The sequence below is a fragment of the Synchiropus splendidus genome, chromosome 14 (genome assembly GCF_027744825.2).
Source record: "Synchiropus splendidus isolate RoL2022-P1 chromosome 14, RoL_Sspl_1.0, whole genome shotgun sequence".
In the NCBI taxonomy this organism is placed as follows: Eukaryota; Metazoa; Chordata; class Actinopteri; order Syngnathiformes; family Callionymidae; genus Synchiropus; species Synchiropus splendidus.
Genome location: NC_071347.1, coordinates 19,315,489 through 19,342,294, shown reverse-complemented (window position 1 = coordinate 19,342,294; position 26,806 = coordinate 19,315,489). Strand labels below are relative to the sequence as shown.

The 26,806-nt window shown below is 41.9% G+C and overlaps 1 protein-coding gene and 1 long non-coding RNA gene across 2 annotated transcripts in view; both read left to right on the top strand.

Moving 5' to 3' along the window:
* Positions 1–22,521, top strand: part of LOC128770775 (uncharacterized) — a 51,473-nt gene extending 28,952 nt beyond the window's left edge. Inside the window, exon 4 of the long non-coding RNA XR_008416542.1 lies at positions 22,447–22,521. This is a non-coding gene — a long non-coding RNA (uncharacterized LOC128770775). The remainder of the gene's footprint in view (positions 1–22,446) is intronic.
* foxb1a (forkhead box B1a) lies at positions 1,389–3,341 on the top strand. The gene has a single exon (XM_053885623.1). It carries the CDS (start codon positions 1,593–1,595, stop codon positions 2,523–2,525), a length of 933 nt encoding a protein of 310 aa, XP_053741598.1. The 5' UTR covers positions 1,389–1,592; the 3' UTR covers positions 2,526–3,341.
* Positions 22,522–26,806: the final 4,285 nt, after the last annotated feature.

Below are 26,806 nucleotides of genomic sequence, written 5' to 3'. Positions count from 1 at the left end.
TAAACTTTGTGGGTAAACACTTTTATTTTTATAGTCATATAAATGGAACCACTGTATGATGGCACGCTTGCTTACTGAATATTACCTGAACATAGGGTTATGGAATCGAATTATTCCAAAGTGGAGACACATGTAATTCTCTAATTAAATTCTTGTTATTTCACTGCAATCTCGCTCCTCTGCTGCTCGTTTTCGGGGCTTGAGAATAGCCCTCAAAGTCCCCTGCAATGCGTTTCTTTTGGTAATCCGTCAGACTGGTGATGGGTTGGATTGTGGATTTATGGGCGAGGGTACAGGGGGGTGAGCGCGAATTAGCATAAATTATGAGCAAATCTGCGTGTGCGTGTGTGTGGTCTCTGCCTTTGCGAACCCTCCAAGCGGAAAGTTTGGCCCTGGCCACAAGTTTGAATAGCGATCGCTCAAAACGCCTTTTGCTGCGCGCACATTCATATAATTGACTTATGGATATTTTATACAGTTTTGCCGCGCACCGTGCTCAAGGGTTTATTTGCATTTGTGAAGTACTTTAGAGTCGTCTTTGCACTTGCACAATGGAGCTCGATTGCCTCATGAAGTTTCAGTTTGAACAGCATTGTTTGCTTTGAGCGCGCGTTTTTATGCCGTCCACTTCCTTTCGCTGTATAGTGCGGGACAAATTAGGGGAAATAAACGACCCCTGGATGCATCTGTGAAACGCTCCAAACAATATTGCACCTACACACAAAAGAAAGACCGTTGAAAACACTTTACATAGCGCTCCTGTTCATGTGTTAACGGTGTAAATAAATAAGGTCAAATTTGTTTGGTTAATTGGTGCTTAAAGTGGAAATAATAATTATGCATATTAAATAATGCATATTAAAATAAACAAGCAAATACGCGCGTGCCGTGTGTGTGATGTGGCGCAGGTGTTTTTGTTTCATTGCACATAAAGTTATCGACAGCAAAATATTTCGTGTTAATAAAATAATCCGACATCATTGTGTTTAAATGAACCTTTTCGACGTAAACATCATGTCCCTGGTATATATTACAAAGTAAATACAAAGAGAAATGCAAATGTAAATCGCCAAAGTGTTATAAATAAACGATAATAAATGCTTTCAGTCCGGAGACCTCGCCAAGTGTAAGCACGCATACCTTCACACACCACCGCCGTTCTATTCCGGTTCCCGAGTCTTTTCCACCCTCCTTTTTTTTCTGTCTTCAAATGGAAATGATTTCCATTGGCCCAAGGTGTCCATGTAAATAGGTGTAAATGAAACCAGATTAGTCCTTCCTCTCAGCCCCCTCCTCCCCTGGCGATTGTCATGTGATAGCAAAGAGGTGGCACATTAATGGAGCGCCTCTACAGGGGTCTTTTCTGCTCATGTCACCACATAAAACTATCAGATGGTTAGAGGAAGGCCATGGAGGCATCCACTTAGTCGCTCCCACGTCAAACGACCAGCTCTGCCAGTCGGACCAGCTGACTTTTACTTTCACTCAATGCGCACCGGAGACGCGACATCCTGGCTGCTTTTACGCGCGAGATCCCACTTTTACGCACCGAGGATTTAATAACTCGTCTGTTTTAAAGAGTTTCTTGAAGGATGCCTCGTCCGGGGAGAAACACATACAGTGACCAAAAGCCTCCGTACTCCTACATCTCTCTGACCGCCATGGCGATCCAGAGCTGCCCGGAGAAGATGCTTCCTCTCAGCGAGATCTACAAGTTCATCATGGACCGCTTCCCTTACTATCGAGAAAACACGCAGCGCTGGCAGAACTCTCTCAGACACAACCTGTCCTTCAACGACTGCTTCATCAAGATCCCACGACGTCCTGACCAGCCAGGTAAGGGCAGCTTCTGGGCTCTGCACCCCAGCTGTGGCGACATGTTCGAGAACGGAAGTTTCCTACGGCGCCGCAAACGCTTCAAAGTTCTGGGCGCGTCCGATCACTTGGCACCGAGTAAACAATCGGAGGCGGCCCATTATCTCCAGCAGCAGGCCAAGTTGAGGTTGAGCGCACTGGCCGCCACCGGGACCCACCTGCCCCAGATGTCCACCTACAACCTCGGCGTGACGCAGACGTCCACGTTCAAGCACCCGTTCGCCATCGAGAACATCATCGCCAGAGAGTACAAGGTCCCCGGCAGCTTGGCGTTCTCCACCATGCAGTCCATGTCCGCCGGGTACCCGCTCCACAACCAGCTGACCACCGCCTGGCCGCACATGTACAACAGCAGCGTCATCGACACCGCGGCCCCCATCACCATGGGCAGCGACTACAGCGCGTACGGGGTCCCCATCAAGTCTCTGTGCCACGGTGGACAGTCTTTACCTGCCATCCCGGTGCCCATCAAACCCACCCCGACTTCCATGACCGGGTTCTCGGCGCTTCCTCCGCACATCCCCGCGTTCCTCTCCAACTCCCCGCAGTCCCTGAGCCCCACGTCCCCCCAGACCAGCCAAAGCAGCCCCGCCACCCCTAGCGAGACTCTCACCAGCCCCTCTACGCTGCAGTCCGTGGCCGTGCACTGACCCAACAAGTGGACCCTCTATTACCAAAAAAGTTTATATTTTGTGTCGTCGGAAACTATCAAGGCGAGTTCCATGTCGGTGTGTGTGAGTGTGTGTTTGAATGTAGCACAGAATCTGCAAATATAAATTATTTGATAGATATATTTTTCAGTTCGTTGTCAAATGTCTGAGGGGTGTTTTTGTTTTGGCCACATCTGTATCAACATCTCAGCTCAGTATTCTCGTTTTTCATTTCTGGTGTGACGAAAACCAAAATAGCAGTAGGTGTGTTGAAGTAACCTTTCAAAAACTCTGTAAAAAAACCGTCCTCAACGTGCCAAGATTGTGAATATTGTCAAATGCACTTTTTAAGAACAAAATTGTTCTGTGAATTTAATTTAAAAAATACTGGAGATCACGTGAACAACTCCTCCTGTACATTTGTACTTTTTTAAGGTAAAGCATGCGTTCTTAAAAAAAAAAAGAAATATTTGTGTTGTCGCTGTTCTTGTCGTTCCTTTTTGTTTATTTTTGTAAAGCATGCGTACTTTCTGAAGTGTGCAAACCGTCTGCGATTTAATTGGGAAAAATGGTCATCGAAATATTTTCTCATTAAAAGTGATAATAAACAATCAGTGCTTCTGAAAATTCACTCGTTAAACGTTTATTTTACTTTTCTATTTATTTATTTTTCATGATTTTTAATATGACAGCAGCTCCTTTTCTTTCCAGATCTCACCCTGTATAATGTTTATGTGATCGTTATTAAATGTATATATACATGCTAATATCGTGTCAACATTTAACAGCAACACGATGACAAGTATTTAAATTTTTCATTCGTTGATGGGTCCATTTCAACTGTCTTTTTAATTTATTCGCTCACTTTTGAAAAAAAAATCACGATTTACATTTGAATATCTCTTTATAAAAACCATGCTTCAGTTGTTTATAGTAAACTATATATATACTTATATATATTCGTTATTTCTTGAGAATGTTATTTTAAACTTACAACTCTGAGTAAGAGTTGTTCTCATGTCAAATGAAATTACCAACTTTTATTTTACTTATCTGATACTGACATCCTCAATCATTTAAAATTTGCAGCATCGTTTTCCTTCACTTTTATTTTATTATTTTACTGTTATTTACTTTTTAGCAGGCCCCCCAAAAAATCGTAAATTTAATTTTTTTTTCACCGTTATTGAAATCATTAAATCAATTATGTAACGCTTATATGACGTATTATCGCTGACACACCCGTTCAGTTTAAATGATGTACCTGTAGTTGATTTTATTTATCATTTTGTATTTGTAATTATTCGTTTTTTGTAGTATTTCAAAATGATTCCTCATTTCAATATGGCTAAATGTATAATTTCATTTCATTCAGTGGTGTCAATTGTTGCACCTGTCCATAATGTACTGATAAATAATTGCCGCCATATGTTACTAAAGTTTTTTTTAATTATAATTATCCACGCTGATATTAGCGGGTTATTTATTTGTATATAAAATGATCCGCTGTTTCAAAACACGTCGTTCTTAATATCATGGGTTCATATCGTCTGTGGGATCTCTGAGCGTGTTCGGGAGGAAAAGCATCCGCGGTCCATTAAAATGCGCAGTTTGAAGTCTCGGTCTCGGCGCAGACAAACGGCCTCATTCATCGGGCTTCGGGATTCACACCAACAAATAACACTTCTTCAAATGAACGATTCGATATTGTTGATGCGGACCGTAATGTAGTGGCCTGTATCTGTTTTATTAAAACAAGGCGTTGCTTTATTTTCTCGCCCGATTCCACCCGTGTCCCTGCAACTGTGTTGATGTGGCATTAAACAAATAGATTCCGTCACACGCTACAATGGACTTGTGTAAATAAAAGGCTCCCGGGCCACTTCATTCTCCCTCATTCAGCCGAATTGAAAGACGAACCTCGACTGGGCCACCAATGTAGATTTAGCCTTTTTTTCCTCCTACAAGACAAAAAGAATGATTTTTTTTTCCTGCTTCACAAACACATTGCTGGCCGGGGGACTAGGAAACGAGCGGCGAGACCCTTTCAGAATTTCAATCCAGCGCCCCTCCCCCCTGGACTGTTTGGACAACCGAGTTAAGAAGTTTGCTTTTTCACTTTGACTCGTCATGATGACTGAATGAGACTAGCAATAAAAAAAAAAAAAGTTCGTTTCAGTTGCATGCCGTTGTTTATGTACCCCAAGTCCCACATGAGCTCACCAGATCAACATTTTTGATTTAAAGCGTATCTTAAACTTTTGTGTATTTATTCTCATTTCTGGATATTTATTTTGGCATGTGCTGTCAGTGTGTGTTGAAGTTGAAGCACACGACTCCGGATATAGGATAAACCCATTAATAAGAAATGGAATTTTTTTTTCATTAATTTAGCTCTACTGCTGGCGTTTCTTGTCCTGCAACTGCTATGAGTACTACCTTTACCATCCTGCTTCTACTGCCAACAGCGTTGATACTACACCGCCACAACAGCTACTTTACTGTACAGTTCACATTTTCTCTTCTCCCTCTGCAGTCAAAACTCCTACTGTTGGAGCTACCCCTCACACTTCTGCTTCTACTTTTATAACCACAATTCCATTGAATTTATATACCACTGCTAAACAGTATTATTTTGTTTTAATGGTTTTTAAATGACAACTAGTATTTACAGGTTTTCCACTGGGCGTTTAACCACTTCTTGCTTAAAAAAGTGCCTCTTCTGTCAATTTCTATTACACTACTTTTGCGTCTGCTAACCTACATTACTATAAAATCGTATTCTACTGTGATTTTTTAATATGCCACAAAACTGCAAATTCCACTAACAGTACTGCCAACGTGTACATGCTTCTTTTATTACTTCCACAGCTAATACTACCTCAAACAAAGCCAATATAACAAATACTGCTAAGAATATTGATAAAAAACATTTTTGAAATCAATATAAAACAGGCTTTCAAATACTTTATTGTCATAAACCTACATTTCTACATCCATTACCAGTAGGTTTACTACTTCTTAATTACACCTGAAATGAAAGTACTTGGACTTCTTGTAATTCCGCAGCTGCTTGTAATGCCATTACCTTTACATGTCAGCCTCTCATGTTATGGCCGCCACCTTTACCACAATATATACTTGCACTACAGCAGGACCACTGCTAATGCTTCTCCTGAAGCTTTTATTTCCACTTCAACAACTCCTTGTATCATATGAGGGTTGTACCACATCCGTTATGCTCTTCTCGTTCACTCATGCCATTTAAAATACTACTACTGTTGCTAGCTTTAAACAGCGCCACTGCCTGTATTACTTTCACTGGTAGAGACAGTACTTCGACTGTCATGACTACAGGATTTTAGTGGCGTTTATACAACTACGCTACGTACATATTGTGGCTGTTGTAAGACAAGTAGTGTGAACAAGACAGCAATGGCTGATTTGAGTGAGTATTTTGTTGTCTACTCTTAGTTAAATTACTTACCTTGCTTTGAAAGTTGTTGCTGGCAGTATCACTCCTACCACAACTACTTTTGTTTACATCGAGTAAACAAAGCAGCCACACAGACTTTTCTCTTATGTCTGTTTGCTTCATTGGAGTTATTTTCAACAACACTACACAAAAGGTATGTGACACATTAAGAGGTGATTATATGCTAATGTTTACTTGAAGAGCCCAATGAGGTTTGTAACACAGTAACAAGTACACGCTCTAAGTCTTGACATGTTAACATGCAGTATTTAAAGTGCTCCTCTCTGGTGGTCTTGGTTTTCGTCCGTGTCCTTGTCCCCTCAACTATGTTCCACTCAGACCAAGGTCAACATGAAATATGGTCTCCCACGCAGAACCCCGATGTTGTGCTTTCATTAAAATAATTCATCAAGGCCTCTGGTAATTAGCATGTATAATTTATGATTTGCTTAATGCACACAGGCAGCGGCCTCGGCTGTAAACTCAACTTAACCTGAAGTAGTTGTTGTTATTTACTGTGTGTTTGTTGTTTGTCAAGCGAAAGCGAGTGTTCATAAAATCCTGGCCGTGATCTGACTCCCGCTGCGCACAAACAACTTATTTGTTTACGGCTTTATCTTGTGGATTTATGCCCGCTCATAAGAGAAGCCGTCAGACTTTGCTGACAAACGCGCTCCCGCTTCTCCTGCTGGTCAGTCGCGCGGAGGAAGTGCTTTATGTCGGTTCGTCTGGCTGACAGAATGAGGACAGACACGCTCGTCCTCACAACTGTCAGCGCTGACTTTTAGAAGAAGCCAAATAATCAGCGATGGACAACTTTTGCATTCATTATCCTCGGCACGCGTGTCAATACTTGACAAGGTTCTGACATTTAAAAACATGGCTGCTGGCTGTTCTTCCACGTTAGCTGCAAGTACACACCAAAGTTAAACCAACATTTGTCGATGGACGGTAAACACACTGCTGTTACATGCTCTCCTACGTTGGGAACAAATATGGAGACTGGGTTTCAACATCGGTGACTTGAAGTTTGAAACTTTGCATGTAAAGTAAAGTGAGTAAAATAAGTGAAGATTTGCTTGGAAAACATGACCATAGTGAAGAATGTGTTTTTAAAATCTACAAGAAACTGTCACTGGAGACACCGGATGAAGTCGAATGTTCTCTTCACGTGCGACGGGAAGGCATGTGGCTTTATGTGTGAAGTAAGTGAAGGTACAAAATATAGTGAGTCAAATGGTTGTCAAAGTTGTTGTTCCTCTAGAATTACGCTACTCGACATCCCACAAGTGAAGATTTGTTAAATAAAGTTAGATTTTGCGCTGTTTCATGGCATTGAACCTGAAATTGGGCAACTCATATTCATTTAAATTTGAGTCTTGTATATCATGTAATACATTTTAAAATTTGCAAACTTGCTCCTAAAACTGTTTTGACTGACAGTACAATGATCAAATACACATGAATAAATGAGAAACATTGGTAAGTTTTGTTTTTACAAAACAATTACTCACAGTCAATGCCTTGAATGGACTTTCCAAGAAAAATCTAAAAAAACATTAAACATTTCATATATTTATGTATTATTTAGCTTAGCTTTAACTTGATGTGTATTTACGGAATTTTTATGTTTATGTTTTTTGCTTAATAAACTGCTCTGTAAAGTGGTCTTCGCCATTGAAATTTGCCCCACATTATTCTTCAATTCTTTCTTTAATTTAACTCATGAAGTGCTGTTTTCTTTCACTTAACTGTTTGAAATGATTTTTTAAAATGCTCACAGATTATTATAAACTGCTGAAATTCCTTTTCCTCCCCCCTCCCAAGACCACAACACACCGTCATACCACTTCCTGTCAGTGGGCATCATCCATATCAGTGTGAAGGTTTAATCACTGCTCGTAATGTGCGACAGCACGGCTGAGTGCGTGACATGGATGTGTCGGAGGTCAGAGGGCAGCCATGGCGGGGGGCTGGATTCAGCGGTGGTGAAGACGCGGCAACTGTCTCTGCTGCTCAGCCAAACACCCGAGTGTGCATGAAATTAGAGTGACAACATCCGACTCATGCTGCTGGGTGGAGACTGTGAGACAAATTATGTCAGCGGGAGGTGGCAGCTCAACTCCGCTCTGCAGCGGCCGACCGAGGATTTGAGGAAAGTGCTCCTGCTTACCTGAAGAGAGGCTCAATTCAGTCATTCGTTTTTACATGTTGCTGATGTGGATTTGCTCTTTACTTTCAGATCAATATAAAAGTGACATTGGTTTATTTAGATCTCCAAGATTATTGACAAAACATTACCTTACATGCTGAAATTGGACTGTCAACTAAACAGTTTGAAAATGGACAAAAATAACCTACTATAGTGTATGAATAGTCAAATCTGAAATTAATCTTAAAAATACTTCTGTAATGTCTTTGAGTGACAAGTTACTTAATGTAAGGAGACACATAAAGTGTCTCTGGTAATATCTATAAGCATGAAAGTTAAACATAACATTTGAAACTATGCAGTCAGTTATCAGCCATAATATCTGTATTTGACAAATATATCAAAAGCACAAATGAAAACCTGACTTCAAATGAGCTGCTGGAATATCTTTATATCAGACCACCATATACAACTTGAAATTATACAATACACAAACAAATCAAAGCAACGTAATAATTTACAGTAATTTTTGGACTGTAAGCCGCTACTTTTTTCTGGCAGTCTTAACCCTGCAGCTTATACGGCACAGCAAAATATGAATTTTTACAGGCTGAAGAGTGTCATGCTGCCAAAATATTGAGCCTTTTCAAATCAAACCAATGAAATCACAGGCGTTTTACTGACCTTAAAGCTCTCTGCGTGTCCGCAGCTCCGCCCGCAGAGCAGATCTCCTGGAGGACCGGAGACAAGAAGCAGCAGCTGAGACCTGCTGTGGTGTCGGAACTTCGGACACGCAGGAGAAAACTAACTTCCGTTGCGCTCTATAGTCTGGATTGACCAACTTCCAGTCAAAACCTGAATACCATGCAACTATATTTTGCAACTTAAACACAAGATATTAGCAAAGGAAGAGCATGTGAGTGAACTCCTATCCCTGTCCTAAATAGCTGCATCGGTTCCTCTGTGATGGTGCTAAGGTCTGAGCTCGTACTCTGGGGTTAATTCTTCTACACTTCCTTTGTATTTTTGATAAAAGGTTCCAGCATTCAGGTTGATTCTGGACCAACTACTGTTAAAGTTAGCCCATGAGCCTTTAATTCAAAGGTCTCGCGGTACTGTCTGTAGCTGCTCCTGCTTCAGGCCAAACAGTGGAAATGAGAAATTCCAATGAAACCTCATGAACGGTTAAAGACACTACAAAGAGGTTGTTAGCTCTCATCTCCGAGAAAATGGGGTGATAATTGTTACTCGAGATAAGGATGCGTATTGTCTAAAATATCAAACTGGAAGGTCTTCATTCCATGTTGATGCAGTTCCTCGGCAGGCACACGCTTTGTTCGAGTTAAAAATGGGTTTGGGTGTAATCTTGCCTTTCCATCTTGGAACTTTCCCATTTTCCGTTGATGCTCGTGTTGTGAAGAAACATTTCTTGGCATATTTCGTGTTATTGACTGCACAGTGTGTGAAAGTTTCGGGCGAGTCGAGACACTAAAAACATCCATCAAACTCCCGGCTCCAGTCGTGTCTGATCATTGACCTCCGGCCATTTGACATCTGTCTCACGTTCGCTTCTTTTTCCTTTAGTTGCTTTTTCACTCGACAGGTTCTGACTTTGTCGCTTAGAAATGCAACTGTCCATCATCTGCCTCAATATGTGTAATAGACAACTAACATAAAATTTAACTACTTTAAGTTACATTTTATGTTTTTTACTCTATAGTTAACATCCAACTGGAAGTTGTTTAAAACTTGAAATTGGACTTTAAATTTAACCAAAATATGTTGAATATACTTCCAACTTGAAAATTGATTGTAAATTATGTGTCTTAATATTGAATAGACAACCAAACTTTAATGTTGTTAAACGTGAGCGTGAAATGTATCCCCATTGTCGTCCTAGAAAGAAACTGCTTAATATCTTTTTTATTAATCAACCAGCAATATTTCCCCCCCACAAGCTGTTGCATGTGGCACTTTCCTGGAACTACCTTTTTTATGATTCAAAAACCCACAAATTGAATTTTGTGGATGAAAGTATGTGAAGATGACGCTTGAATTACACATATTAAAACACATAATTTGGCATAGAAACAGTGTGTGATGGTGAAGAACTCGTGAATGCTCCAGTCTTGTGAACAGCGATGGAGCACTGGTACAAAGAGAAATCTGTGTGTTGCACAGCAGTAATGTTAGACACACGTTTGAGGGCGAAGCACTGCACAGACAAGTTACTCTGAAGGTTTTATTTTACTTCAAAGAACAAAACTTTTATCTTTTGCTTCATAGAGATGTGCAAGTTGTCTATTAAGTGTATTATGGTAAAAGCAAATATGGCTATTGGCAATGCTTCTAATGTTAAATGATGAGCTTTTCTCTATTCTTCCTCAAATTTTTCCTTTTTTTTCATAGTTCAGTTAAGTTTCAGAAAGTTGGACTCACAAGTTTTCCCCTAAGGTACAACTCAAGGTTTGATCAACGAATGATCCCGTATGAAAAAGGTTATCTTATTTATTGGCTTGCATTTAAAAACACCAAAAATGAGAATTTTGGGATATTGTTCTGTTTGTTCCTCTGGAGTGAGTCAAATTCTTGTTCAGACGTCGTCAGTGTGGGAAACTAAGCGCTCCCACAAACTAGCGGCTTTAATGAAGCTACTTAACAGATCTGACACCACTATGTTGTTCTGCTCCCGAGTGGTTTAGCTGTGAGGTGTTAGAAGTGTAACGGAGTCTGTGGATTTTAGCAGCCTGCTATTTCCCCTTTTAAAGCAAGAACGAAAAGCTAATTTATCACCTTTCCTTCGGATCTTATCGTAGCCTCTCCAACCATAAACTAACACTTACACAAGACTTCAAAGGTGCGCTCGGTAGCAGAGGTGAGAACGGGGCCTTCATCCACTCGGGGCCAGTTACTTCTGGAGATGGGTTGGAGCTGATTAGCAGGAGTTTGCAGGGAGGCCCTGAGGGGGAGCTGCTGTTGGAAGAGCACACCCCGCTGGAGAGGTGTAAGTTTTGACAGATCCAGTCTCTCCCCTCTGGATATTCCAGGGTCGGGGCACCATAAGCGGGCCGAGTTCCGTGCAGCGTAGGAAGTTGGCGGTAATTGCCGGTCGCTGGGTTGGGCTGCAGAAGAGGAAGAGTTTCCTCTTTGTTTTGTTTGAGAAAGGATGCTGCCTCTTTTCTAGTGGAACAAAGCCGCAATAAAGGTCTCACAATGTCGGAGAAGTTCTTTTGGGAGCGCTGCCATGCAGCTGTGTGGTCGTGGTGGGAATCGGGGAGCACGATCTGGGAGAGTTCTGCAGATATTCATTACAAAATAAGGCTTGTACAGTAAATACTTCATCGTAGTAACAGTATATCACCATACTGTTGGGATAGTACTGCCAAATCAAATCAACTACTGCATGTAACCTCAAAGTCACAGCTGTCTAAAGACTTGGAGGTCCCCCAAATTGGCAAATGTAGTTTCAGTTGTTGTTGTCGTGGGTGTTCTAAGGGCCTCTGTTCTATATTTCTTTCTATGCCCCATCCACAGAGCAGCAGTAGACCCTTTTGTATCTGCACACCTACTTGGATTGGCCTCTCATCCACAACAATGTTTTTAGTCACTGGAACCCTTATTTGAACCAGAGTGAGTGGGTTTAAAAATGGCTGGTGCTCGGCTCTATTTGAATGACCAAGCCTCAACACTGGCAGAAAATTTACGACTAGCCTTTCATTATAATGATCTGCAGAAGACTGTTGCCAACAGGATAGACAACATGCTTTTGGATGTACCAGAAACAATTTTCTCAATGGCACAAACCAAACTTGTCGTTGTCAAGTGTGGCCTTTAATAACAGCTCATCCTCATCGTCCTGTGTTTTTCTTTTCTATATATGGAGTACAAGCATTTTTGAGAATGCACCATGCTATTATCTCCATTTTTGTGAGAGCGTTACATCGCCACATACAGGCTTGACATGTGTAGTATGTCAGTGATTTTGTATGGATGCCTGTAAAGCCTGAAACACAGATCACCTACTAAAAACAACAGCAAAAGATTGGCTTTGAAAAGACGTGTTATCTTGTGGATCAAGGCCCATTCATGCTCAGCGTTACGTACGGATATGGTCAGAGCATTCTGTCCGTGCTCTGCTTTCATTTTGTCCATATTTCTACACGTTTCCACAAAGGTTACGGATATAGACCAAATGGAGCAGTACCACGGGAAACCATGGGGGGCAGTGTTGCTGTTACTACCTGATGCGTTGTTCTAATGTCCTCCTGTTGCGATATATTTACCTCACGAACCGCCTCCTACAACGCTGCCTCTGTTTTCCTCTTTTGAGCAAGAGGTGTTATCGATACTGCCACAGTCGCCATGTTGGTTTTGGAGTTTGTCATCATAAACATTGACTCAGGGCTGCTCCCCCTGGTGGATATATTGGTGAACAGCAATACCAATGTAAGGAACATGTGGATGCATGTGATCACTGACAATAACATTGTCGAACGTGTTCCTTTTTCGTACACAGGGGGAGCATAAATGGTCCTTAAGGCGCCACTACTGTATAGTCAGTTTGAGCGGCGGACTTGTTGGCTCACTTCCAATTTGGGACGGCCCAGATGGGGACCTGTCATTGCATAACAAGGCTACATTGTTCTGTTAATGTAACTTCATCTGTCTTTGATCCAATCTCATGTTGTCATGGCCGGTGTGAAAATCCCCATTAAGTGCATGATCCAGCACTACAGCCATTGTGATTGTGATTATCTCCTGCATTGAAATTCCACTTTGTTCCTTTGTTTCTTTGTGAGCCGACACAATGCGAGGTTAATTAGCAGCCACCGCTAACCTCTGCGTTCTTGGCTACTTCATCACAGCTGAAGTGTACCGGCCTCTTCAGCAGGCTGCTGGCGCTAACAAGACCAAACACCAGAGCTGAGCCAATTGAGAGGAGCCGGAACACAAACGCTGCAGCAACTTAATCCCTTTCACACTACACAAGGCCCTAAAGTAGCCGCTGTAATTGTCCCTTCACATCATTAATGACTGTTCAACACCTTTTCTTGTCCTCAAAAGAAACATGTTAGTTGGTTAAACCGGCATGTCATTACGTGTTTGCTGATCAGGTGACGGCACTGGTGTTGGTCAGAAATTAATAGGCTTTAATATGCTGATGATCTGGCTCTGGTGTGGCAGTCTCCAGCCCGGGGTGCGTTTATCTGCAATATTGCCCTTCCGCCACTTCAGATCTCCCCATTCCCTGGTGGTCTAATTTATGTTAAGTCACAAACCTCCCCTATGGCTGTTTTGAAACCTTCCGAATAGAGACTGTGTGCTGCAGGTTTATGTCAGCGACACAATCCCCTGTGTAATTGTTCTCGATGGGAAAGCGAATCTCAGTGAAACCATCTGCAAGTCCATGGGGCAGTTTCCTGAAGAATGAGTGGACTTCTTAGGGGGCTCCACGGCAATCCAGTTTCTCTTGTGAAGCAAGTAATTAATTCAAATCTCAGGAAGTCAATGGCCGCCCAGATCAGAGGCGCGTAGCACGCAGCTGCCGATACCTCCAAACGCATGGCTTGTCTTCTCAGGAAGTGGCCAAACAAAAAAGGTGACAAAAGGTGCGCAAACCCAGAAAGACTCCAGATGACTATAGAGAGTTTTGTACCACCATCATAGGCAGCGCTATGACACACTATAAAGTGTTTTTTTCTCTTTTATCGTGCTGCTGGTTGGTTATGATGATACAAGAAAAACGTGTTGATGTCTCCTACTTTTGAATTTTTTTGGGGGGGAATCATTAAATTATTATGCATACGGGCAGGGTGACGAAACCCAGTGAAAGCGCAAAGGCAGCACTTTTAAAGAAACACAACATCGCCACCGTCCGCCTCTGTACTTTCTAAAAAACTTTCTCTTTTCTCTACTTAAGTTGCCAAGTTTGACGTGTTGATCCTGAAATGTGGAACACTTCTGTTGAGGTGAATTCCGCTTTTTTTTGACCGTCAGACAAGCGAAAATATCTTTAATGCTTGAGATGATATTGTCGTGCCTCATTGGACAGAGAATCAAGTTAGGTTGACAGCAGGGATGGAGCAACATTTTAGAAGGGAGGACAAGTCTACCAACACGTTTTAGCGAAATAGCATAGTTGTAGTTTCTCTGAAATGTGAAAGTGAAGTCAGGTGCTGTTTGGTTTTGATGCTGGTACGGTAACACCTTATGAATTACATTTGACCTTTTGGAAAATGTGACTCCATATTCCAAGATTAGCAAACAGAAAGCATTCATCAAATTTTGGTATAGATATATACGATATACGATAATGCTAATTTCTTCAGACTAAGGTAATATTGCCGCTCCTGTGGTTATTGATCATTGCATTGCATGTTCATGTTTGCTATGCAACTGATTTATTATCTGATTTACAGAAACTCTGTGGGATGTTTGCGTGTCAAGAGGTGTTCCTCTCCCTCTCTGTGGCTAAATGTCTCGCTAGGCTGCTCCCCGCCGCTCATTGTTATCTGGACCGCGGAGGAAGCCACTGCTGTGCTTCCAGCCTGTCCCTGACAACAAGTGTAAATAGGCATCTACATGACAAACAGGGGAATGCAAACCAGTGTTGCTTCACAGGGCTGCACTCAGGCCACCTTAATGACTACGTCAAAGAGAGCGCGCAACGGTCGGCTAATTTCTTTTCTTTGCCACCATTAGATGCCACTGCAGCCAACAATTGTAAAGTTCAGCCTTTGTTTGAGCGTGCGTAGTTGCTACTGTGAGATTGTGGTTTTAACACTTTACATATGTAAGATAGCTGACAATCATATGGAAAATGACTTCATATAATATTAAGAGTTACGATGAACAGAGGAAGTGTCCTTAACTTGATGACCACCTCCTTAAAAAGCATGGGTCCTTTGAGCTTGCGAGGAAGCCATCTTTGTTATGCTGCGGTAGCGCTGTGGTGGGCGCAACTTCTGTGCATCGTCTTCTAATTCCTGACTTTATCCAGTAGCGTTAACATGTCTCCAATTGTACAGTTTGTAGGAAACCACATGAAAATATTATTGCACTGGATGGTTGCTCATGAGCTGAAACGTGTGTATACAAAGAGCATTGCACGCGTACGTCCTCACTGTTCCTGGAGTTTGTTCATGTTTTAAAACTGTCAAAGTTGCTGTTCAAAGCTCAGTCATGTCTGACATTGATTATGAAGCGGCTAGACTATATATTCAGCAGTCCCTGTATTGCGCCGCAGCAGTTGAAGGGTCCGACTTTTGTCTCTTTCACCCTAACTGATGAACCATTTTAAGATAAGTTGTGGGAAGAATTGCTCTTCCCCTTGGCTGATTAACACTCGCAGTGTCAACTTGACAGCTACTTCAACAAAATGTTAAACACTCTCCGTTTGCTCTTTCATGGGTTTGTTTGCTCCTGTTTTACCGGCAACTTCCCACTTGACCTTTGACAGTCAGGAGCCCCTCGTTGGAGAGCATGTTTTGAAGCTTGATGGAGGGTTGTCAAGATCTGCGGCGAGTTACGAGTCTGCTTCCTTCCGACGCCCTCTGTGGTTGGCGGGAGGGCAGCGCAGGGCTGGAAAGGGTCACAAATCAGCGCGGAAAGCAAGCTGGTATCTTCAAAGGGTGGGCTTCCCCCATGATTTACAGCCCCCACGGAGACAAAGTTAGCCGCGGCCACTGTCCCTGCACCTGGGCCTTTATCAGGCGGCCAGGATGAGTTCTTTGCAGAAGACATTCAAATGTACAAGGGGCAGATTAGGCCGACTCAATCTTCTTTTGCTGGGAGAGAGGGCGAGAAAAGAAAGAGACCCGGCTGACTTCAAAAAGAGCTCTTTGCCTCGCCACCATGGATGAGTGAAAGGCCGCAGGGATGAGAACAGCCTTGTGTATTCAAAGTGCTAATTCACAACTTATTCCTCTAATACACTCATGAAGCACTTTTAATTGTGTTAGCTCGCATTCCAAAGACGTGTTTGTTGCTTTTAATTGGAGGCTTCTTTGAAATCTTTCAAATGTATGACTTGTGGGGCCAACTCAAACATTTCTCATGAGCTTACAGGCGGGAGGCTTTTCACTCTCAGGCCGCCATCATTGAAGCGTAGTACTGCTCAAGAACAACCTCGGCCACTCGGTAAACACTGTCGTTGGTCCATATTTTAACAATTGTGCATTCTCCTCTTTTAAACTTTGATTCAACAGTCACAGTAGCATCACCATTGTGCCAGTCTTCTGTTAAGATCTTATTAGTGTTTTATGGAATAGAAAAGGGATACGTCGGCGTTTATTGTCTTACGTTCATGTTCAGTTTGATTTTATTTTTTTCTGTTTAAACCTTCATATTATAGTTTCAAAATAACCTGGTCAAAATGCTCCAGTTGACTTCTTAAATAATATTCAATATTTATTTTTTTAATTATTTGTATTACTGTATGGATTTTCTCATTTCATAATTTTCAGTATTTATTTTGGTTGAAGGTTCATCAATATAGAATTCCAGTAGCGCTGTAATTCTTCATTTATTTCCGTATATTACATCATTATTTCACAGATCAGTGTACCATCATTTCCATTACATGTTTCATTGTACTAAACTCATCTGTTTATTGCTTCCTCTTCACTCACTGAAATTTGAATCCTCATTTTTTATTTATTAAAGTCTATTATTTATTTATATCATTTTTTTTTTCCAATTTCTTCTCCATTTTTATTGTCATTCACTTTAAGCACCAGCAAAACTAACAAATAAAGAGGCATTCAGGAATTTGAGAGCTCATTTTCTTGATCAAGAGTGGACTGTAGGGATGATGCAGTGCATTTCCACACACACACACACACACACGTCTACCGCGTTTAAAACACTTTGGCAAGTCTCAGTTACTTTTTCACATAAACTTCTTTCTCCTTGAGTGAATTCTTTCACACGCCATTCTCCCTCCGTTCCCTGAATCATCCTTTAATCCGGAGAAAGGCCCCGAAAAACTGGCTGTCATTTAACACCGCCGATGCCCGGACTCGGGGTTTAAATAAAGTCAGTGTAGCATGAATCTAATTCTGTGGATGTATGGCCTGGGACGGCTGAATGTTGCGTCTGGAGAGAGAGCCTGTCCTCTTGAAAAAAAAAAAAAAAGTCAGCACGAATGCCTGGCGACTGCACGGTTACCCACAGTGAAGGGACCACCCACTCAGGGTTGAGAGGGGATTTGGATCTCCCCTGCCTTCTTGTTCTTTTCGGATTCTGTCGGCGGCTCATCCGACTGTGTCTCTCTTCGTGTTGCTCGTTAGCTTCCTGAAAGCAAATCATCCTCTCAGTGATCAGATCCAGCTTGAGGGATTATCTTCACTTTAGTTTATTAGATTTTGGACACTTCATCACAGGCAGGGATAAGCCAGGGCTGTTTACCAAACAGCATAGGACAAATATTGACTTTGCGAGTTATGCAGCACTGTGCAGTATCGGATGAAGCCACGAAGAAAAAACAGAAAGATATTGATAAACATTTATGATTTATGTCATGTTGAGTCGGTCGTATCAATATTTGGATACTAGGATATTCTGCCCCCCTTGTTTAATATGTGTTTACTACTAACATTTCTTTTTGTACGGGGGAGTTATTTTGTAATTAAAGGATTGACTGAAATTGAAGTGAAAGTCAAACTCGTGACAATAAGCTTGTTTTCATGCTCAACTTATTGTGCTGCATTATCTGATTTGACCCCTTAAAATGATTTAATACAATATATTGTTGAAGCAGTATCGCAATATATCATGTGTGTCGTATCATCACTCCTGTGTCGGGACGCGTATTGTATGGCAAGATACCTGCCAATACTTGGCCCTAGCCAAAGGAGTATTGGACTAAGAATATTGGTTTGAAAAACTCAGAAAACTCAGCTTGTATGGTTGAAGTTCTTTTGGTGCAACATTCTCTATTATAGTATGGAGCTTGTTCTGTGCATCTTGTGCCTTTATCAGCCGAAACAAAAGGGTTGTCTTGAATTTAGGGTTTCATTTCTGCTGTCCGTCCTTTCTCTCAGCTTTTGCCAGTTTTCTTTGAGGTCTTGTATATTTGGATTTCCCGCTTCACCGCTCCACCCCAACATGTTCATTTCCAACTGCCCATCTCCATTTACAACCCTTTCTTATCAACTTTTTTCACAAAGCGCAACAAAACCGAGGGAGGGGATGGCTGCGACTGCGGCGGTCCGACACAGCCGGGAACATTGTCCATGAACTTCTCTGGGTCTCCATCCCCCAGTGTTGTAGACAAACAATCTTTCCATATGCAGGGAGAAGGGTCATGGCGTTAACAGAGGGAGGAATGCTGTGGGGAGAAAATATTGTTCAGCAATGACACAGAAGTAATTTGGGTCTCGGTGAGTGATTTCATCGGGGTCTTTTGTTGCCTCAAAGTGTTTGACCCAGAGGTCCCTGTCAGCCCGGTTGTTAATGGGAGCGAGAGCAGAGTGACAGCCTCAGAAAGTAAAACATTTTACTACTAATAGCGGGCCTCCAGAGGCTTAGGCATAAATATTTAAGCTCTTCTCCCTTGTCCTAAATACTGGGGGGTCTCCATGGTGCGTTTATCTATAATGCAAGAAAAAGAGCAAATATATCCGCTGGATTGCTGCCAAATATATACCGACTTGTTTAACGGAAGTGTGTTAACTTAAACCTTCTCTCTGTTTTATTCAAAATATGAATCTCTCCTCAACCCTCACGGGGATTATGCAACAAAATATTAACTTTTTAAAGCCCCCTGCTGTTAAGTCTGCAGATTGCAGCCACATATTGTGCGACGAAAAGCCCATTTCTCAAAAGTAAACTTCATTAAAAAGTCTATGTGGTTTGTGAAGGTGGTCTGACGTGCCCTGAATGATGGTCTTCGCAAACAAAGCTGCTACACAAGCCATCGAATTATCTCTGTCAAACTTTGGCGTAATCTGAGCTGATCCTCTTAAAAATATTTAAATGGCTACATTTGCACATCAATGAGCTCCATGGCAACGCTGTGTGTATTCTTCTTTTTTTCACTGGGCTACCGAGGAGGAGGTGGGGAGGGGGGGGGGAACTTTAGAAAATCTCTTTTCTGTCGTGTTGACAAACAACAAAACAAACAATATTAAATGGAGGAGCTGGAGTTTTCACATCACTGATGGATAGCAGCGGCTGAAAGGCTGAAGGAACTGAAGCAGAATGAACACTCCAGCTCCAGACGCTGGTAATTGTATGATTGGTGCCTGCGCTGTGTCTTTCTACACGGGCTGTAAACCTGCAACGATGACCGGAGCATTAATATTCACTGAGCCACCTCATCAGCAGCTTCCCACTGTCCGCATCCTACGAACAAATATCTGCGTGAACTCCAAAATCCTCCAGGAGGAATACATTAAAGCATCCACGCAGGCGTTTACTGGTGGTGCTGCAACAAAATCTGATTATGTTTGTGAAAATAATAGCGCTTCCGTGCCACTTCCTCCTGCATTCTGGGAAACAGCCCATGTATTAATATAGCTAGTGGCTCAATTAGGTTTCGGATGGGAGATTAATTAATTTGTGGCTAATAGGCACAAACACGAGAAAACAAACTTCTTTACTTTAAGCCCGGGCTCTGTGTGCATCTAAGTAAGTAATGTAAATTATGCAGATTGTGTTGATTATTCTGACAAAGAGGTTTGTGCACGAGGTGCTTTATAAGATTACTCCTTCCTGGCATTTTATCAATTGCTCACTCCCATAAATAAGTGAGGCAGCACAGTTGAATTATTAGTCTGCTTTGCTCAAACAAATGATGAACGGCGCCTGTTGTTTCGCAAAGACCTGATATGATAGGAAGCCATTAACATGCAGACAGCTACACAACGTTTTACGTGGCCAACATCAAATTGTTACCTTGACGAAAAAAAAAATACAACCCAATTTTTATAATTTTATATTATATTACCGGAAATCCTCGACTATAGTGAGCACCGGAATATTAGCCACACCAAAATAGATCTTGTTCATACATAAGCCGCAGCGCTCTATATGCCGCAGGTGCAGCGGTGCTGTCTGAGCAGTCAAAAGGCATGGAGACTGACTCATGAAGCAAACTTGCCAAAGTTTTGAACTTGAATCGTAAACTCCTCGCATCTTTCATTGAGATGAAAGTGGTGAAAGTGAACTTTTTTCACCCACGTGTCTGAAATTCCGACACCACAGCTGGTCTCAGCTGCTGCTTCTCATCTCTGGACCTCCAGGAAATAGGCTTTGTGGGCGGAGCTGCGGACACATGGGCGAAAACGACAAAACAAAATAAAAAAAAACAAAACAAAAGCACTCAAAGTGCGATTTAAGGTCAATAAAAAACTCTAGTGATTTCATCAGTTTGATGTCACGAGGCTCAATATTTTGCCGGCATGACGCTTTTCAGTCATGCTGAAAAGTCAATCCATATATTAGCAGCGTCGTTGTATATGCCGCAGGGTTCAGACCACGAGAAAAAAGTAGCGGCTTATTGTTCAGAAATTACACAAGTATCTTGTGTCTAAATAAAATTTGTGTTTTGAGCTTGATCCTTGGTCGTTTGGCTCTGTAGAAGTCAGTCAGCTGCTAGGGAGAAAAAAACATCAGTTAATAGATCCTATGATTTGTATACGTAAAAAGGGCTGGGTGTTAGCAGGTGCTCCTCCCTGCAGAACCAATGTGTGGGGTGACACTGGGTCCCACCCCACCGTCAGGTTCAGTTCCACCCAGCAGCACACAAAGCTTAAAATTTAGACAAAAAGTTTTTGGCATGGATTACTATGGTTAAGATCTATTACTATGACCATGACTAAGTTCTTTATCAACGACAGAGACTCAAGGCACAAACATGCAGTCAAGATAGGAGACAGGTTTAGGAGGTCAAGTGAGTACATCATGCAAAGCAAAGCAAAAAATGTATGGAAGCAGAGCATTATCTGTGGGGTCCCTGACAAAGAAATAGTAACATGACGCTCCTAAAACTTCTTCTCTTTAGCTGCTCATGTCTTTTTATCGTGGCAAACTTTCCACATTCATCTGGATCTCTGACGCAACACTTTGGAAAAACACAGGAGTCGTGTGTCGTGTAACTCTGTTGCAACTGTGCCTGCAAACCTATCGCTCACAGAAATAGAGCCCCCTGGTGCCGCTGCATAAAATCGGCTTTAATCAGCAGAACATCAATTAGCAGTGAGAAATAAAATGTCACCTCGCCGTTTCAGGGAGTAACACTCTCCCCTCAAGCTTTTGTTCTGAAAACTTCCTTTCTCATATGGTAATAATCTGATTAATTAAAGTTCTTGTTAAGCTCATTGAGGACAATGGAGAACTGAAGTAGTCTGTTAGAGTGATACTAGTTTCCTTAAAGTCACAGACTCGACACTTTTAACCTGGAAGAAATAGATGGATCTGTATTGATAATATTGATGTATGTGTGGTGTCTGTTTTGCTTCAAGGTTTTTTTTATTCTTATATCAGATAATGTTCAGCTCATTGAGGCATGTCTACAAACTTCTGTGACCAAGTCTGGGTTTCCGCTACATGTGTCTGCGCCGCCCAGCCACGGCTTAAATGAAAGCCGACACGCCTTCGGAAAAATGATCTCTTTTTAAAGATGAAATCCTGCTCAAACGTATTCAAACAAAGTGGAAACATTGAAGGATACTGATAAAACACAACACACCATGGAGGTGGACATTAACGTGGTGGTTTTTGGCTTTGGATAAATCCCAAAACAAACCACATAGTGAGTGGACTCTGTTTCGGCCGGACAACTGACAAGACTGGCCACTGCTGGTTAGAGAGAGATTTGCTTCTCATCATTAAAAACTAGCATTTATATTGTCACCAATTCAGTAAATGTTAAAACTTTCCCCCTGATTCATTGTTTCTTTATTGCTTCTTGATTGGCTGCGTACCACAGTTTAAAAAAATCCTGCAGGAAACCATGTGGACATATGAAGAGATGGACCGCGTGAAGATTGGAGAGAGATTTATTTCTTATGGTTAAACCTAGTTTTTACTGTCACCAATTCAGGAACACTTGCCCATCTGCTTCCTTGTTCCTCTATTGCTTCTTTAGTGGCTTCTTTCTCTTCAGTTTCATTTTATTATTTACTTTTTTTCCAAATCAGTGCAAGTTTGAAAATGAAAACAAATGGAAGAAACATATCCTATAATCTTTTTCATGCTCGAGAATCAGTGTGCACAATTGCTTGAATGTTCTTGTTTTCTCGTAAAGACAATTCTAATTTGAATCATTTTTTTTCTACTTTGTACGTTAGGTTTATTAGAGTGAGGCGATTGATGAGTGATGTGGGTGAGACTCGAAGTGAACGCTGCAGAGAAGCCAGATGAGGAGGCATGGACGTCTTGTAAAAAATGGTCATCCTTTTATTGAATCTGCTTTCTTTTCTTCATCAAACCTTGTTCCCTTCACATCAATTTTTTTTTTATACTTGTTATATACTTGTTGACTTGCATCATATTAGCATTCAGTTTAATCTTGAGTGAGCCGCTTTGTGGGCCAAATAAAATTATCCAGCGGGCCGTATTTGGACCCATAAACATAAACAATGAAGCATGCAGTGAGGAAATAAATACATTTTTACTCAAATTAGAAGCAATGTATTCATTACAATGTACCACAATACCAATACATTTAATAGTCTATTTTTGAATTGTGATTTTAGTGGTTTAGTTTTTCACATGTTAAGAATGTGACATCATTTAGGTTTTAATTGGTCTGGTGATGTCGCTGAAAATTATTCCTCGGGGATGCTGTGAGTTAATTATAAAAAATGAGTTAGAGCCTCCTCTGTCAATCAAAATGTCCGCAATTCCTTGAATTTATTCTCCATTTGTAATATAAAACACATTTATTTTAATGCCTGAATCAATTTCATTTCGGATTTCCACCAAATAAAGACTCGCTGAAATGACGGCGATGAGCTGAGTGTCATATATCAGCGGCGCGTTGGCGTGTGTGATAATTTTCCAAAGTTAAACAGCCATAAAAGTCTTGAGAACTCTGACCTTCACAATCTAACTAAGCACGAGGGTCCAATGATGCGGAACGGACCCATCGCGGTGATAAACGGCGCTCCAGCTTTGCTAAAAAATAACTGTATGTCTTCGATGACATATATAGCGGCAGCATTTCAATACGATCCCAATTTATTTTGCACTAAAATGGTTTATTGTCGGCTATAAAGCATGTGCAGCATGAGGCGGAAGGACGAGGAAGCTTCTGTGCGCCGTGTTTCTCAAAGGCACATTGTTCTTTGGTGCAGCTCGAGCTCGTCTCAGTGATGTGCGCAGCTCCTCCAGAAAGGCCGTTAAAAACTATCAAAACTTATAAACCTTATCATTAGTCTGCCTCTTGTCACTCACTCCCGCTTCTGTTTTTCCAACACTTTTGACAAACTTGCTGGAAACTTCTGTCATTAGTATGGGGGAGGGGGGGGATTTTGGCACAACAAAAACATAATTTCATCGCATAAGAAGTGTTTGACATAACAACAACCCCTCCTGCTTCCTTCACCCAAATTCCACGAGTTTACAGAAGTGTTTGTCGCTCTGCGTGGGTTAGCGGAGTTAGCGGAGAGGATAATAAATAGGTTGTGATGCGGGGTCATCCACCACCCCGATAACAGACGCCGAGCCCACGTGAGGGTGATGCATCTTCCAACACGTCTGCCCTTCACACTTGTCATGGCAGCACCATAAACAGCATCCATAACCATCCATCCCTCTGAGGCACCACCTCTGATATGCAGAGGAGCCTGGAGCTAGGACGCCGGTAGCAAAGCTGCGAGAGAAAAAAAACAGCAGGAATTTTACTCATCACCAGTGTTTAACAAGAGTCCTCCATTATTTGTTAACGTGGGAAGAGGCAATTTCTATGTGCATGTAATTCATCATAATTAAGAAGATTTTGACAAGAGCTTTGGGACGCAGCAGACAAAGCCTTCTCTCCATATTCCCAAGGAGGAGCGTGCAAAAATGATGGGCACGCTTTGCGAGCGGCTAATGAGATCCAGCAGCTCTTGTTTCTGATCTTTGGTTTCCTCTGTGTTCGGGGAGATGGTTGAGGGGTAGCAGCGCTGGCTGCAGAAGGGAGGACGCAGACCTCCTTGTTGCTCGAGACCTCCTCCTCAGATCTATTACAGTCACTTCACAAGGCTAAGTACCATTTAATTCAGCCGCCCTCCCGTATTTGTCTTCCGCTGGTGATTTATGAGGCTGGATCCTAAAACAAAGGGTATTTCTGTACTGTGTCAGCACAAATAGTCGCAAACTGAAGCGTAAAACCTAATTTTTTTAGGTGGCCGTGTGATCTATTATTGCCCCTGTTTTTTCCTTTCAGTTTCTTCTACCCATCAGCAGTTGCCACAGTTAGTTAAGTTCCTCCTCCTTACTCTGTGTTCTGCTTATTTTGGCATTGAACCGTATTTTGTTTTTTTCCACACAATTAAATGAGGTGAAGTATTTTTTTGTATATTTTACATGTAATTTTAATTCATGTGTTTCTTTTAATTTACTATGAATATAGTTTTATTTAGAAATAAATCTAAGAGTAAATCTGAATATATTTATGACCAATAGTGATTCGATGGATCTGTTTAAGGACATCTTGATTTCATACTGATTTAAAAATCAAAAATAAACAAATAGGCAGTTTATCTAGTACAAAATATTTAGTGCTCAGAATAAGGTGCAAAATATGATTACAACAATTAAAATGTACACAAAATATACAGGATTCATTTTGAATTGAATATATAGTCATATATATACTTGAATAAAAAAAAATATATATATATGGCTGGTGATTCCTTGATATACGTGGACTTTAGGGAAGCCTATTTAAAAAGGATCGGCTGTCTTTGCTGCGTGTCTGGAGCAGCTTCTTGTGCTCAGCTCCTCTCGACTGATACCCTCAGGCCTTGTGCAGTTTGGGTTCCTTGCTCATCACCGTGACAGACAAAGCATCATGAAGTTCCAATACTGAATTGTATCCAACCAGATTATTGTTTCTGTGTATTGTTCTCGCTCACCTGCCTGTCGCGGTTGAAACACTGTTGAGAAAGGTGGGTTTGATGAAAGTCCTGAAGTCTCTTTCAAGTCAAGCGAGGGTGAAATGAAGACATTTTTTGCCTGATGAATGACCGCGGCACTCGGACCACCTCTCTAATTTTCTTTTGAAAACAAAACCAGCTTGTCAGTGTGGACACGTCTCTTGTTTTAATTAGCGTTAACAGCAGCACGCGGTAACAAGGGCAACAAAGTGAGCACGCCATCTGCAGCAGCAACCCACTGCAGGCTAAAGCCCAGAATCCTGCGCTACCCTCCTCCTCACCCCAGTCAGGATCAAAATCTGGCCTCAGGCTGAAGGATGGAGATGTTGCTGAAACATAAGTCACCAGCAGTGACAGCCTGACCCAGACGTTACACATGATGGTTACATCCAAGACACAGCTCAGATGATTGGAATCAGGTGTGAAGCGTTTGTATCACTCTGCGAAAAGACACTACATCCCTAACAATGTCCCAATTCGCTTGCTAACACTGCTTTTGTTTTGGGTCATACAGATCAGGCCTATTGGAACCACACTACAGTTGCTTCATTCACTGAGTGGATGCACTGTGTGGACCCAAGAAGCATCAGCAGCTTCTGAGTTGTAGTGAGCAGCTATGAGCAACAGCCCTTGTAGACGTTCAGTCGACGCGCTGGCAGTGGGCTGCGGCAGGGTACTGGCCTTGAAAAGCCCTTTAACATCGACCAAGAGGTGTCCTGTGAGGTCTCTGTTTTAGGGCAGGTCAATCCCTGTGCAAGGCGTTTGTTGTGGCTCTTACTTTTCCAAGTGGCCGGAGAAAGACATCTCCTCAACTGGTCAGGCTTTGTCAACAGCTAGTGGATCAATAGTTAGTATCTTCAAACAAGGCAGTGAGCTCGAAGCAATAGAAGGTGGAGATTTGTTGAGTGATGCGCAGAGCTGTCCCACTTGGCGACGAGCTGAATTGTGTTTGATTTCATAAATAATTGCAGTCATCGGGGACACACATTGTTTAAGGCTTAACCGCGTTGTTTACCCATGCCACATGTCTGAGGGAGAGACACTGTTGTGGATACACAATGGCCTCCAGGAATCTTACCCAGCAGGGCCCTCGGTTGGCAAGGCATCGCCAGTGTGTGTGTGTGTGAAGAGGAAAACTTGAAAGGGGAGAGAAAAACAACACGCATCTCGTTCTTGAGGTATTTAGGCGAAGCTGTAAGCAAACACATCCGTACTTAATGAGGCATCTGGAGCGATGATTGGAATTCATCATAGCTGGCTGCGACTGCAGCGCTGGAGTGTGATGCTTCAGAGCCGAGGCTTCACATCTTTTGGTTTCAACGTTTAAGAATCTGGTCTGAAAGATGTGCCATCTTTCACCCGTAACTCCAAAGGTCTTGCTTCCGCTGTACCTTCTAATACTCATTTAAAACCCCACATGATGGAAAGCAGCTGTCATTGATGGATGCTGGAGCTCTGTGATCTCTGCTAACATCAGAGGGCTTTCACACTATGGACTCTGGGTCAAAGTCCGAGATATGAACTCCAGCAAACCAGACTTTGGCCTCTGATTTTTTTCGCCAAG